We start from the raw sequence: 15,385 nt of genomic DNA, 5'->3' as shown, positions 1-15,385 counted from the left end.
CTTTCTGTTTCTCGCTGCCTCTGTCCACCTTTTCGCCTCCCGGTGTCCTCGGGAAATCTGAATCGGCTTTTTATTATCAGGGAATCTGAATTGGTTTGAGAGGAGCCGCGCCATTGTTTTGTTGAATTGCCGCGGACCGAGGTTTCTTTTGTAATTTATACCGCGGAAGATGCAGTTTTTTTCTGGGCTTCCGCGGCTCTTCCGGTGATCCGCTTTTGTTTGCTTTTTTCGCTTGATCGTTGGTCCGGGATTATTTATGTAGATTTCGATTTTCATAGATTAATTAGCGGATATCGGAGACGGGGACTTATTTGGTCAACGGCGGATTCTATCAGGATTCAAGTGAAAGTACTTGTTTCAAAGGGAGTTTTTAAGAAATTATTGATCATCGAGATTTATGTAAATCTACGTGACCGGTTTCGACTTTAGAGTTTTAAATGTGTAAGGATTCGTGTTTCAGGAACGATTTACGCGATAAAAATTAGGATCAGGGTTGATTTTATATATAGTCGGAATGAACAGAAATGAAAGGTTTCGTTCAATTGTTTGTGTTAACCAGATTTATTCGAGAAGGAGTAAACACTACAATGAGGGTGGTAGTAGCGAGGAAGAGAGCAAGCCAGACACGTCTTTACAAGGACACAGAGTACCATCCTCTTACAGAGGAACATGGCCCATCAGAAGAGATCTATGGGCCAGTCAGCAGATGGGCTTCTCCTGTCAACAAAGCACATCAACCACTGTACATAATGTGAGTTTCCTCATTTCATTCGCAAAAGAGAAAGTTGCTCAGTGGACTGTCTTAAACGTCACCTTAATTTCCAACAATTTTTTCCTAATATCTTATAACTGATATAAGAAACATAGAACGGATTTCGAATAGAATATTTCGATAATATTCCCAATGTATATACAGCTTAAATTTGCACTCGAGAAGCGACTCACAGTCGCATTTGCTTTGATACAGCAAAGTTACAAAATTTGATGTACTGTATCAAAGTTCGTTTCACGTAATTATCCACGAAACGTTAAAATAGAATAGTTCTATACCTTGATTTCTATACTATTTATATTAACGTTGGTTATAAAACCTATCATTGATATTTCATTAGAAAATGAAGAATATATCTAATGAAACAATTTTCGAGTGCAAAGGTTTAACACCCGTATCAAATATTTTTACTAAGACCACACTGCACGCTTCATCGCCTGAATCCTTATAATATATTTTACATCTACCTGGAATACAGTAAACCACCGGTCTCCCGCATCTAGATTTTCCCTATTAATAATTACCTTGTTCCCCAGGACGTAGCCAGCGTAATGAGTTTCTCATCAAACTCTGGCGGTGGCCTGAGCTGTTCCGCCGAGGTGCAAGGAGACCGAAGATTAGGAGCGAAAGTGGACGTGGTGTACAACCTGCTGGGAATGCTGGGAAGCACCGAGGGCGGAGAGGACATGAGCACCACCCTGCTTTCAATGAGTAACTCGATAGACAATTGTCTGATAATGAGGCAGTCGGGATGTCTGCCGCTGCTGGTACAACTGATTCACGCACCGGGACAGGATCTGGCAACCAGAGAGAGGGCTTCGCGAGCCCTGCACAACATAGTTTACGCGAAAGGCGACGAAAGGGCTGGGCGTCGAGAGGCCAGGGTACTTAGATTTCTGGAGCAATTGCGAGACTATTGTCAAGCTCTGAGATCGTCCTTGGAGACGGGAGAGGTTCCCGACGATCTGGAGAGACACCCAGGACCGACTATAGCCGCGCTAATGAAACTTTCCTTCGACGAGGCCCACCGTCACGCTATGTGCCAGCTCGGTGGGCTGCACGCGGTAGCAGAGCTAATCGAGATGGACCACATGGCCCACGGTAGCGAATGCGACGACCAAAATTGCATCACGCTGCGCAGGTACGCTGGAATGGCGCTGACCAACCTGACATTCGGCGACGGAAACAACAAGGCGCTGCTCTGCTCTTTCCGGGAGTTCATGAAAGCGTTGGTATCGCAACTGCGCAGTCCTAGCGACGACCTTAGACAGGTCACAGCGAGCGTGCTGAGGAACTTGTCGTGGCGAGCGGACACCAGCAGCAAGCAGACTCTGAGGGAAGTGGGAGCAGTGACTGGTTTAATGAAGGCCGCGATGGAAGGCAGAAAGGAGTCAACGCTGAAGTCGATCCTCTCAGCGCTGTGGAACCTTTCGGCACACTGTAGTACAAATAAGATAGACATCTGCGCTGTGGACGGTGCTCTCGCCTTTCTCGTGGACATGCTGAGCTACAAAGCGCCGTCCAAGACACTGGCGATAGTGGAAAACGCCGGGGGTATATTGAGAAACGTCTCCAGCCACATCGCGGTCAGGGAAGACTACCGAGCTATCGTCAGAGAAAGAGGATGCCTTCAGGTTTTGTTGCAACAGTTACGATCACCGAGCTTGACCGTAGTCAGCAATGCCTGCGGAGCACTTTGGAACCTCTCGGCTAGGTGTCCGCAGGATCAACGTTTGCTGTGGGACCTCGGCGCAGTGCCCATGCTCCGCAGCCTCATCCATTCCAAGCACAAAATGATCTCGATGGGTTCGAGTGCAGCTTTGAAGAACTTGCTAAGCGCCCGGCCAGGTTGCAACAATCTCGTTCATTTAGACTCAACAGCCCGTGGCTTAGGCCTTCCAACGTTGCCCACCTTGGTCGCCCGAAGACAGAGGGCTTTGGAGCAGGAGATAGATCAGAACTTGGCAGAAACATGCGACAACATTGAACCCAGCACATCTCCTACGAACAAGGACGACAAGTTCCTCTTCAAGATGGACCACAGCTTCTTAGGAATTAACGCTCGAGCATTGCGCAACTATCACTTGCACAACCAGCCCAGCACGTCCAGTATGAAATGTAATGGAGTGGCCAGAAGCGAGAGCAGGGACTCCATGCGGTCCATAACTAGCACCCACTCCGACACCATGTTCGAGCGAGTTAATCGCCACGTGTTGAACGGATTATCCCCCACCGACATTCAAATCAAACAGCAGTCCTCCTCCCTTCATTCTGCGGTCGGTTTCGACACCGGCATGTCCAGCGAGAACCACATCAAAATTTCGTCCGAGAAGAAGTACACGCTACGGTACAAGAACGCGATCCCCGACCGTTTGAAATCCTCGGATGGTTACAACGACCTGGGAGACCTGAGATGCACCAATTCCACGATCTCCTGGTCGTCCGCGCCGGATCAGGAGTCCGCTTGTTCGCAGAACTTGCTCCACTCCTCTGTGGAGGATAACCTGCCGCAGAGCATGTCGTCGAAAGGTGGTAGCCAGTCCAGCGTGTCCGAGGAGACCGAGTTGAATGTTTGCCAAAAGACCGAATACCAGTGCATCGCCGGCAAGTCGGGGATCGACACTCCCTCGTCGTTGTCCTTCGCCAGTAGTACATCTCCGGGCAAGGACAGTTTCAGTAACATGTATGACAAGACGGTGCTACATCAGCATAATCCACTGAACACGATACAGAAAACCATCTCCCCAACTGTCAGTCACTGTACGGAAGGGAATCTGTTTAGTGATTATGCCGAGACGGATTTGGATCAGCCGACTGATTACAGTTTGCGGTACGCGGAGCGTAGCTTGGACGAGGACAAACAGCACTCTCATTACTTTGCGAACAGCGAGCAGGAACTCGTTCATGATGACACTTTGAAGACTTACTGTACCGAGGGAACACCCCACGGATCGTCGCTGAATTCTTCCAGAGCTGCCTCTGCGTCTGACTTGCAGGAGGATAATAGACAGAGGTGCACTATGAAGAGAATACAGGAGCAAAGGAAGTTGCACGACAAACAAGAATTCAGTTTGCAAACAGAAATTAAAAGCGTTGTGGAAGAAAACGGACATGGCACCAAGATCCCATTGAGGTTAGTAAGCTTGTTGCCTGAAGAATATGATAAGTAGCAAGATTTATTGCGAAAAGAATGGTTGTAGATATTTTGTATGGTATTCGAGAATAAAATAAAGTCTCCTTCTTTTTTTTTTAATAGTTTAAGAGTGCAACAAATATCATCAGACAACTTGCATTGCGATCAGAGTAATAACATTGCATCTAATTCGGGAAATGTTGAATCAGGTAATTTAACTGATTTTTAAGTGTAAATAATGTTTCCATAAATTACGATTGAAACATCTACTTGTGTCTATGGTTATTGCCTGTAAAAAATGTACGAATCTGTTTATTTCATAGATGTGGAGAAAAAGTATGAGAATCAAAATGAAATGTTCGGGAAAAACGTTAAAAGTTTCCCGACAAATGGAATTAATTCATATGTGGCCAGTGCATTGAAGGCTTCTAATGATTCAGGATGTAAGGAATTTGAACTAAAAGGAGATACGCGTAACATGCCTTGTACATTAAATATAAACGCCTCTTCCGAATGTTTAGATCAAGTCAGTGATGGAGATGAGGATGATGAAGATCTTCTTACAGCTTGCATTAATATCGGAATGCAAAACAATAGGTAAATTCATTAAGAAACATTTAATGTACATACATTTCTGTTGCACAAAAAACAATGGAAGAAATTTATGAATTAGTATTAATTCATAAATGTAATTAATTGTTTATTTTTGTTTTTTGTTCCAGGCACAGGCATTCTTTCATAGGAAACAATTTTGAGAAACTCCCACGAAGTGAAAGCAATCTAGCGAGGTATCAGACAAGCGTGGCGTTAGATCAAGTAGAATCCAATCTACTAACTGATTCCGCCATGAATAGTCTAGATACAAATCGAACAACATGTGAAGAAAATAATGATATAATTAATCCACCAAGTGTGAATGTTACGTCTCATTACAGCCCGAATACAACAACAAAATTAACTCAGAAAGTAAGATATATCCATTATCTGCAATGATATATCATATAATTTCTAAAAATCAAGAAAACTTAAATATTAAATTTATTTCTAGACGATGGAAAATGAAGCTGTAGCGGAGTCCTCGAATAAAATGTTACAAAATCAACTCGCAGACATAAGCAGAAACATTGAACAAATTACTGGGATAGGTGAAGACAACCTTTGCAATTTTTCATTGCCTTCAAACTTGAGGAACAGTCCGATTCTACAGGAAACGATAGTTTTCAACACAGAACCTAATCAGCAACAGTACCTATCCAGCATGGACATTGAATCAAATGAAGACATGTCGTCTTTAATTCATACTGATCTTTTGGAGGAAGAAAGGATGACAGAGGAAAATGAAAATGAAAATGATAAGCTATCGGACACCTCAAAAAACAAAATTAGAGAGAACCCAATGCAGCAGTCTTACACGAAAGTGACAGACTCGGAAAGCAGTGAATCTATTGATTCCGTCGAACAGTCTGAACATGCGCTCCTAGAATTGTGTATACAACCTGGATTGTCAAAACCCATCGACCAATTGAACAAAACTGCATTGAAGTCTAAGATTTTAGATCGGTTTGAACAGAAAGAGATCAATTACTCGAACGAGAGCAGTCAGATGGATGACACGTGCGAAGTGGACGGTATTCAGAAAGAAGAGATCAGCGAGAAGCACAAACAGATACAAAAGAACACTGATATACCGAACCACGGGAAGAAAGAAGATATATATCGACGGCAGAGAGATCCAGACGCAATGATCGCCTCGTTAGATCGGTTAACAGCCACGTTAGTGCAACAAACGGAAGCGATTCGGGAACGTGACTCTGGTACCATGAAGCAAAGCATAATAAGCGACACCTGGAATGAGGATTCGCCTAACGAAGTTTCCTTTCCTAGTATCAGCATCAGCGCTCCCATCATTGCCTCGTTCAAGAGCGACGTTCAAGAAGATCCAGGTACCGTTACCTCCGAATACGTGGAAACAGCGAGTAGCGAAAGCGGACATATGACAAATTCAAAAATCATTCAACGAGAAGCGTTCAAACTAGCCGAGGCTGTGGACGCGGAAATGAACAAGCACAACGAGATGGACACAACAAGTATGACGTCCATGGATCTAGAGGCCATCAAACCTCCGTCTTCGATGGGCAGTTTGTTGTCCCTAACAGCCAGTTACGCTGGCTCGGGTGATTGCAGCGAGACGTACGTTAACAGAGACAGATGTAATTCTGCGTCGCTTCCACCGATTCAGATGAGGAACGTGTCCCTAACAGATTCCAGAAACTGCCGTAAAAAGTCTTTGCCTCTCGGCGTGGTGGCCAAACGAGCGCTAAACCAGAATCAGGCTCATACAAGCAGTTTAGAGAATTTATTGAACGAGTGCAGTGGTTCGCACCTGGACAGCGTCAAACCACCATCGATGATGGACGAACTGCCGGACGTGGGTGACATGGAGAATAGTATGCTAAGTGTGGCGAGCATCACGTCGGAGGTGGCCGACACGAAAGACCAAGATCCTCACAGTCTAACCGGAAGCGATGCCGTTTTCGATTTGTTGAAGCCTGTCGCGAATGTCCTCTCTATCACCTGCATGCGTTACGCTGAAACCATGCAAAGCAGCGCGAATAACAGCTTGAGCGAGTATCTGGAGAATATCAATCCGCCTTCCCTGTTCAACGAGGTCTGCGAAATGGACGAGTCAACGGTGGAACATGTCACGGAGACTGTGTGTAGCGACACTCTGTGCATCGACGCAGAGTTGCGCACCGAGGAAGCTCCGCATCCAATGGTCGTCGACAAGATTGACGAAGGTGGCAACGACACTGACGAAGCGGTCACTCCGATCTCGTCAGAGTACTGTGTCACCAGTTCGGCTGAGTCGACACCTAAGAAACGACTACATAGGAATCTCACGCCGAAACAAAAACGAACTTTGGCCAAGGAGAGGTACAAGACATACACCATTGCTGCAGAACTAAGTAAGAAGGAGACGGAGGAGGAGAAACAGGAAAACGAGGATCGGGAGAACAAAATTCCACGCGGCAAGTGTTCGCCATTTTCCAAGCTGACACCTAAGCAACGCAGGCAGGAGGATAGAGCCAGGTTTCAGACGCAGGTATTGGAGAATCCCTTCCCTGAGGTGAACCAGGATCAACAGGACGTTGAGAACATCTGTGAGACGGAGAGTCCTGCATCGTCGGAACCTGTGTCACCTGTCAGATCTGCTATTCCTAAGCCGACAAAGCTGTCAGCTTGTAAGACACTGATAAAAAAGCGCATGGAACAGAAAAAAAACCGGGAGAGGTACCGCACAAGAACACTGAACGACTCGGAATGCATATTCAAGGACACTGATGGCAATGCTGCCGCAAACGGTACGGAGGAGAACTCGTTAACAGCAACGCACACCATTCAGTCGGATGAGATTCAAACTATGTTAGAGCAAAACGCTACCATAGTGTTGAACACTTTGAACGAATCTAACAAAGCAAATCAGAACCTGGAAGAACCGTTATTGGACTGCGAGACCATTAGTTTGGTGTCGAACGAGTCGGAGTCTGAAAGAAACTTGCGAATGAAGTTCGTCAACGGCGTCTCCAAAAAGCTAATAGGCGCTTGTAGCCAACAAATGGATGAGGCACACGAATTGGAAGATACCCATAAGGATGCAGTCGAAATTGAAACGTGTAGGTCACAGGAAGATGTCAGATATGACACCGTGGAGAGTGACAGTGAGAATGAATCTAACAATACCGAAGAGCCACCTCGAGAGACGAAACGACCACGGATAATCAAGCCAGGTATGGTGAGAGACCTCAGTAACGATTCAAACGCCACGGACAAATCAGAACCAGAGAGTCCAAAGGCTATACGTGGTAGAAGAAAGGCTCTCTACTCGAATCCAATAACGAGGAAACCAACGCCTCAATCGTCCCCGTTGAAACAAGTGAACCCTGTAAGTGGGATACCCATTGGTCGTAGTAACACATCACCCATAGTGAGAGCTACCAGAGCAACCACTCTTCGACAGAATAATAACAGTCAAAACAACTTAACAAAAGAGTCTTCAAAAACAACACTTAAAATGACATCCATTTTACCAGACACGGAAAAGCGAACGAGGAACTTATCCGCAGCCGCAAAGAGAGCGTCTGTTCCTCAAAAGGGATCATCGCTGACTTTCACTAAATCCGTGAAAAGGCACAGTACACCTCCAACGTGCTCCTCGAATTTTCAGCAAGACGGTAAACCAGACGCAGCCGTGAAACCTTTAGAACGACAGGGTACGTTCACCAAAGACGAGCCGGAAATGGAGAACGCACCCATGGTAGTCTCTTCGTCGTCTTCGCCCATAAAGACAAAGATTGCGAAACCCATCAAAGGTGCTACCTCTAAAGTACACCCAACGACAATGGTCAAACCGAAAGTCGCCCCAAAAGCGCTTCAAACGAAAGCTACGAAAGGTAATACCTCGGAAAAGATACAGCCCCCTAAAGCGTTGCCGCTGTTAGTCGCACCAAAACGTTTGCCGACAGGAAAGCTAACGTCAGCGTCGAAAGTTCCAACCGGTGTCCAGAACACCGCGCAAGCGGAAAACGGTAAGGTTTTTCGCAAAGTAGGTCCCCTTGGTCAAAGATCCAATAGTAATTCTAGCATCGTGTCCAACTCGTCAACAGGGATGCAGACTAGAAAATTAGCGAAGGAGGCGACTAGCAAAATAGCGAGTCTTTGGAAAAAAGTCGAGGAAAGCAAAAGTAAGCAGCGATTGGAGAAACCCGATACCAGGCAATGGTTACAGCCAGGCAGCTGTGCCAATGTCGTGGACGCTCCTACCCCAGCGAGCAATCCACCAGCTTTTAGGCTATTCCGTAGTTCCACGTTCGAAGGAGTACCCCAAGAGAATGATAGCCCGGAGTCCACCTTATACAAATCGAAATCAAAACGACCTTTAGCGATGGGTGTCCAGTTCAGTAAAGTGAAGTATAGGAACTCTTGTGATTTAAGCGGAATGAATGCAAACGATGCTCCTTGCAAAATACCTGTAAAATCTAGTGATGCTTCTACGTACAGAAAAGACACTGTTCAAGTAGGAGACGCTTCTGTGATCTTACGGAAGCCACAGAACAGTGAGTCTTCCCCAATGGAAGTAGATCCTACTAAACGAATATCACGCCTTGGTTCCTTCATAAGAGTAGACTCTGCGAACGCGGAAGGCTCTGCACAAACAAACGTGAATGGCAGCGGCACGCGTACACCTGCCTCTGCTATTGTACCACCCTTTAATTACAATCCGAAACAAGACATTCCTTCCCAAACAACCAAAGTTACACCGAACGAAAGTGAAAGTAAATTTGGGGTGGCAGATTGTCACAGTGACATTGTCACAGGTTCAGCGAGAGTAACAACAGTATAGGAGATACCCATTACATTTAAAAAATAATTACCCTTACGGCAGTATCGCTTTTTCGTTTCAGGCTAGTCATTGTACATTTGCTTCATGGTGTGTTGACAGTGAAGTTCACACATTGGTATGCATTACAAGTACACGATAAGTAAGTTAACTGTTTCATTTTACCTCATTGTTCGAATAACACTAAAAATCTCCATCATGTTTCACTGATTTTTACACGATTAAATATAGAATGGTCGTTGGACTGTTTGTTTGTTGCATCGTGATGCAAGTTTTTTAAGAGGTACGAATAAAGTGTGAAATAGCAGCTGGAAATTCTGATATCATTCCTATTCACTTTGCGTGTTGTATATACATTATATTGAGAAATTCCACGATTAGAGGGAAATTTAAAATCTGTAGTATGTAGCAGTGATTACCCTCGATTATTTATTCAATTTTGTATATATTAAACGTGAATGAAAAAAAAAAATGTAGAAAGTTTAGTGATATATATTACGACCCTACGATGTATATGGCAAGAGATAACGTTGCTGTACATCATCATAATAGGTAAATTTGCAAGGAATGAGATCTGTATTTTGTTTCCATCGTAACTGATTTGTATTCCTTTAATGGATACAAAATCTGATTACTTTTTTAAAGACTGATAGGAACACGATGAAGGTTCGGACAAAGCTTGGACATCTTCAATGCGACAGAATGTTATGACAAAAAAAGGTAGTAACATTTGTATCGATGTAGCGGTCTAAGTAAACGCTAAAACCGGCATTATATAAAGAGACAAAATTTTGTAAACTTTTACTTTAAGTTTCTAGTCTACTTAAAAAAAAAGATCAACAGGTGAAGTAGCTTCTATTTTGGTCATAATGTACTACATAAAGTCGAGATTTGCATGTAAGAAGTGTCTACAAATTCGACTGTTACCCTTTCTAAAATTCATATAGGTACGGCTAGAAGTGTGTACGGATCAATTAAATATTTACCGATCTGCAAAAAATTGAAAACTTTGGCATGATATTTATCAATTTTAATTGAACGTTTCTTTGCTAACTTTATTCGAAAAAAAAATTTATTGTATATTTGAAGCATCAAGGAGTACATATTTTTTAAGTTTCTTCTATATCGCGTCATCTTTCCTTCTACATGTGTCGAACAAGATCTAAAACTCTCATTAGAAGGAAAATGTTTGACACAATATAGAGTAGCTTTTATGGTGGATTATTTACAAAGATTTTGTTATGCGTGTTTTACCCTGTTCCAGTTCGAGTTAATTAGATTTAACCCTTCCAACTTGGAACCATATCAGGGTAGCTTTATGTTTTTCTTCTTACAAGATTTGGTCTGTACACTGGATTCTGTTTTGTCCATGGTTCTTTTGTAATAATCATTGTCTTTTACATAGATCTTAAGCATAATTCAACCTTTTTTTACATTGTACTTTAGATTTGGCAAACATCTTAATAATTTGTATATTAATAATTGCAGTACAATAAAATTTATAGCTACTAATATCTACTTTGATGTTTCTATCACGAGGAGAATAATACAGCTCTGTGTCACTAAACACATGTGTCAAAGAAGAGTAATACTTCGTAAATTGTAAAATACTTCAAGGAAAAATAATAAATATAAACATTTATTAATCTATCTTTATAAAACATTTATTTATCATACATTGGACATTCGTATAAATTAATGGATTTATCGTCAGATACAGATACAAGTACATCGTTCCTTTGAGGACTGTACTTCACAGCCCATACCTGAAAAAAAGACAAGTTACTTAACTATTATGTTTCTTTATTATCTGTAGATATTTTCAAATGTTAAAATTTATATAAAAATGTATATATACGTTCCTAGATTACAACATTCTTTTCCTATTTTGTAACATATAATATTAATATCTTACCTGATCATTATGTTCATTGAATGTATGAAGACATTGTCGCTGTGCTAATTCCCAGATTTTAACTGTGTGATCTGAACTACTAGAAGCAAATGTTTTGCCATCTGGAGCAAAAGCAACACCAAGTACCCATGAAGCATGACCTGACATAGTTCCGGCTAAATTAGCATCTTTCCTGTAAGAAAAAATAAGTTGATAAGATTGAAAAATGAATGAATTCTTCATTTCAAATAATATAATATGCACAAAATCGCTTACACATCATATAATTTCATATGCCCATCAGCTGATGCAGTAAGAAGCAGCTGAGAGTCTGGTGAGAAACAGAGAGACCTGATAGGCATCGCATGACCTATAATATATACATAAATTTATACATGTCTTTAATGGAAAGAATGTATTATAAAAACTGTTGTACATACCTTCTAATGTACGCAATACTTTTCCATATGTAACATCAAATATGTTAATGATTCCATCTATGGCACCACTAGCAATATATTTACCATCGGGGCTCTGTAATAGATGACGTTATGAAACAAAGAATCGGTATGTTTTAATTTTTAAAAATAAATCCAATATAATATAATCATACATAGGCAACACTTAATGTAAATTTTCCACCCCTGGTATCCAAAGTTTGTTCTCTTTTACCACTTTCTGTTCCATACAGATGTATTTTGCCAGAATGACTGCCAGACACAATGAATTTATCATCTGGAGAAAATACTACTGTCCAAATATCTACAGGGCCTACTTCAATGCTCGATATTTTTTCTCCTGTTTCCAGATCCCATAACTTTAGACTAGAGTCTAACGAACTGGATGCACATTCTATAAATTACAAGAATAATTGTAAAGTGTGGGCAATTCTATTTCAAACTGAAATGTGTAATACTCCACTGATTTCAGCTAACTACTTACTCGAGCCATCTGAACTCACTGCAACAGATAACACGCCAAGGGAATGTCCAGTTAACTTATGTTTATGTTTCAATTGCATAGATTTTTCCTTGTATTCCCAAACTTTCACGGTATCATCGACAGATCCAGTTACTATGTATTCCACAATCTCATCTTCATTGGATCTCATCGAATCCCTGTAATATCATAATAAAAAATTGTAAATAAAAAAGGACAAGTAGTACACACAGTTGAGGTTACAAACCGAGAGTCTTCGTTATCCGGTTGGGTTTCCTTTTTCTTCTTCGGACATCCCCAAGCACAGGTCCAGATACTATCTTCATGAGCATTTTCTGTTTTACTAAGTAACGAATACTAAAAAACATTTCAAACAGAGCTATGAAACTGTCACGTACTGTGGACAACCTAACCTCTATATTTCTTGATGATTTATAAATTTATTCATCTCTCACCATTCTAGGAAGCGGCTACTATCTTCGAAACAATATATTTTCAATAGTTGGCGTACTCACGAAAATGAAGTATGCAAATTTGTTTTTATTTTGGAAGTCTTGAAGGTGTTACAGACTATATATTTATACATATAAATATACACCTATATCCACAACACCGGGTATTTCCCTACGTAAACTAACATTCATCCAAGTCACATATTGTATACGTAGTATTAAGATATTATATTTATTTTATGGTCGTAAAAATTGCTATTATCGCTTGTTCAACTTTATTCTACAACAATAGATACTAACAAAATTAATCTTCAATTAATTATTAATGAACTATGACACGTAGCGTATAAAAATCAGAAAGAAAGTTGAAAATATTGTTCATTTGCGATAAAAAATATATAGTAAATTATTCATGAAACTGCAATTTTGATTAAAGATGTTATTAACAATGTGATAATTAAATATTTCATAAAATAATAGTAGTAGTATTAAATGATAAATTTATTCATCATAATCTTCTCATGAATATTGTTAGCAGCTATTGTTGATTTCCGCTTTTAATAAATTATATATACTCATTTCTTTTATCATAAATAATTATATTTCATATTTTACAAAATACTTGTTTTTGAAATAATAGTAGTAGTATTAAATGATAAATTTATTCATCATAATCTTCTCATGAATATTGTTAGCAGCTATTGTTGATTTCCACTTTTAATAAATTATATATACCCATTTCTTTTATCATAAATAATTATATTTCATATTTTACAAAATACTTGTTTTTGAACGTTATATTTTAAACACAATTTGAACTGGACTAAAAAAATATGTCTCTGTATATTGCATTGTAGATGGGAAGCTCAGTTTTACCCTGTACCTCGATAGGCAAAAGTGGGAGAAAAAACAATCGACACATTATAAACATACAGTTTGCATATGAATTTTAAAAACATGTACAAGATAATTTGTAACAATTAAGTAACAACTGTAGAAAATTGATTTGTATATACCTAAATACTGACTATTACTAATAGAAGGTATGATTTAAATATCGTTGCAGTTTCTTGCGATGTACTTACCACGTATTTTGTACTCACTGGATTAGTTAGCTTTAACCTAGCTAAAGCTTAACAAGTTTTCATTATCAAAAAGTACTTTATAAAGTTATGAGTCAGTGGCAATAAATACAAAGGAAAATGTTAAAAACATTGAGATGCGGAAGGAAAAGTTTCCATGCGTTTCAAAAAGCGGTTACACCAAAAAGAACGTTTTTATCTGAAGCGTACCGGTGCACAGAAGCATGGCAATCTCGACTTAACTCTCCTGTATTACAAAACATTGATCCTGAAAATCTATTCATACAGATAAATAACAAACATACTCTAAAAGGTGAAATTAGTGCAATTGATGTTGATATATTCGCAAATATACTAAGGGATAAAAGTTATATAGAAGAGTTGTTGTCGTCAGTATACAAATTGAGATTAACTGCTGAAACATCAAATACATTGGAGTCAACGCATCATGCGGTCATTAGATATTTGTGGGATCATGATTGTACAGATGAACTTATGAATGTTTTATACGACAGACTTAATTATGGCATTTTTCCTGACTATGTCTGTTATAATGCTCTTATGGATTCATATATAAAAAGAAAAGATTATGGTAGTGCTGCAAAAATTGCTGTCTTACCTATGTTACAAGAAGACTTTGATAATCCAATAACTAATGCATTATGCATTTATTCTTGCCATAAATATTTAGAGAACCCTGAAGTCTGGGTAAAACCCCAAGAACCAGTAGATGATGGCGAAGAAATTAAAATACGTGTAAAATACCTTATAAACGATTATTTCGATGATCATTTCGATCTTACAGATCCACGTGATCTGGTTGGAAAAACTTTAGCTTTTTATGGAAAAATTATGAATAATACATTAGGACGAACTTGTCAACTGCGAGGCTTAATATTATACAAAAAGTATGAGGAAGTATCAAATTTGATAGAACAATGGTCAAAAGATGTTCAAGATGATCTTGTTTATAAAGAAGTTTTTGATTTGATAAAGAAAGATAATCAAAGCATACCTGAAGAGGAAATAGGGAATATAATGTCTGAACTTGACAAATTAAAAAGTAAAAATCTTTGTGAAAACAGTTTAATTGAAGCAATAGAAAGCGAAGTCAGGTCTGCAATTGATAAACAGGCAGATATAGACATAACTAACCAACTAAAGGTACTTAATATTAAGGAACTGAACAGTAAATGAACAGCTATACGAGTACCTTATGTGATTAATCAATGCTTTCTACTATTTCAGATGTATACCGAATGGGAAGAGAAAAGGAAGAAAGTCTTAGAGGAGCAAACGAGACAGATGGAGATAGCTTCTAGATTAGATAATGTACAAAAAATAAAGGAAGAGATGATGAAACAGGAAAGACTTTTAACATTCTTCGACGAAGAAGAGAATATAGAGCTGAAAATATCGGAAATAGAGGCGGAAGAAGAAGCAGAAATGGAGCGTATTCTTAAAATGCCCAAGTCAGAAAAGAAACTAAGAAAATTGAAGGCAACAGAAGAATATGTACCACCTACAATTTCAAATTAGAATAATCAACCGGTTATAATGTCATTGTAAATGATGGATAATATTTTGTAAATAAAAGTTATTTAATAAATTCCACTCCAACAGAATTTTCTCTTGAAAGGATGAACATGGTAAGAGACAATAAAAATATATTACATGTTATTTATCTTCCAGACTTTGTACATATTCGATTAGAA

At 39.7% G+C, this 15,385-nt stretch overlaps 3 protein-coding genes across 12 annotated transcripts in view; 2 read left to right on the top strand and 1 right to left on the bottom strand.

Annotated features, from left to right (window-relative positions):
- Positions 1-10,821, top strand: part of LOC116429512 (uncharacterized) — a 57,497-nt gene extending 46,676 nt beyond the window's left edge. For 8 of the 10 annotated variants that reach the window (XM_031982523.2, XM_031982521.2, XM_031982524.2 and 5 more), the window contains 6 exons: positions 560-751; positions 1,309-3,905; positions 4,029-4,114; positions 4,229-4,502; positions 4,628-4,871; positions 4,954-10,821. In XM_031982523.2, coding sequence (XP_031838383.2) covers positions 560-751; positions 1,309-3,905; positions 4,029-4,114; positions 4,229-4,502; positions 4,628-4,871; positions 4,954-9,306 — 7,746 coding nt within the window. In that variant the 3' untranslated portion in view covers positions 9,307-10,821. The remainder of the gene's footprint in view (positions 1-559; positions 752-1,308; positions 3,906-4,028; positions 4,115-4,228; positions 4,503-4,627; positions 4,872-4,953) is intronic. The other 2 variants (XM_031982529.2, XM_031982527.2) reach the window with 2 other exon arrangements.
- A 100-nt stretch (positions 10,822-10,921) lies between these two features.
- LOC116429517 (WD repeat-containing protein SL1-17) lies at positions 10,922-12,951 on the bottom strand. The gene is made up of 8 exons (XM_031982539.2): positions 12,592-12,951; positions 12,384-12,493; positions 12,140-12,315; positions 11,811-12,049; positions 11,638-11,731; positions 11,474-11,567; positions 11,219-11,390; positions 10,922-11,069 (listed from the first exon to the last, which is right to left on the bottom strand). The coding sequence occupies exons 1-8, from the start codon at positions 12,592-12,594 to the stop codon at positions 10,968-10,970; spliced, it is 990 nt and encodes a 329-aa protein (XP_031838399.1). The 5' UTR covers positions 12,595-12,951; the 3' UTR covers positions 10,922-10,967.
- A 479-nt stretch (positions 12,952-13,430) lies between these two features.
- Positions 13,431-15,314, top strand: LOC116429516 (uncharacterized). Its single transcript, XM_031982538.2, has 2 exons — positions 13,431-14,834; positions 14,919-15,314. Exons 1-2 carry the CDS (start codon positions 13,791-13,793, stop codon positions 15,207-15,209), a joined length of 1,335 nt encoding a protein of 444 aa, XP_031838398.2. The 5' UTR covers positions 13,431-13,790; the 3' UTR covers positions 15,210-15,314.
- The last annotated feature ends 71 nt before the right edge of the window (positions 15,315-15,385 follow it).

Source organism: Nomia melanderi, chromosome 1 (assembly GCF_051020985.1).
Source record: "Nomia melanderi isolate GNS246 chromosome 1, iyNomMela1, whole genome shotgun sequence".
Taxonomy (NCBI): domain Eukaryota; kingdom Metazoa; phylum Arthropoda; class Insecta; order Hymenoptera; family Halictidae; genus Nomia; species Nomia melanderi.
This window is presented reverse-complemented; position numbering and strand designations above follow the sequence as displayed.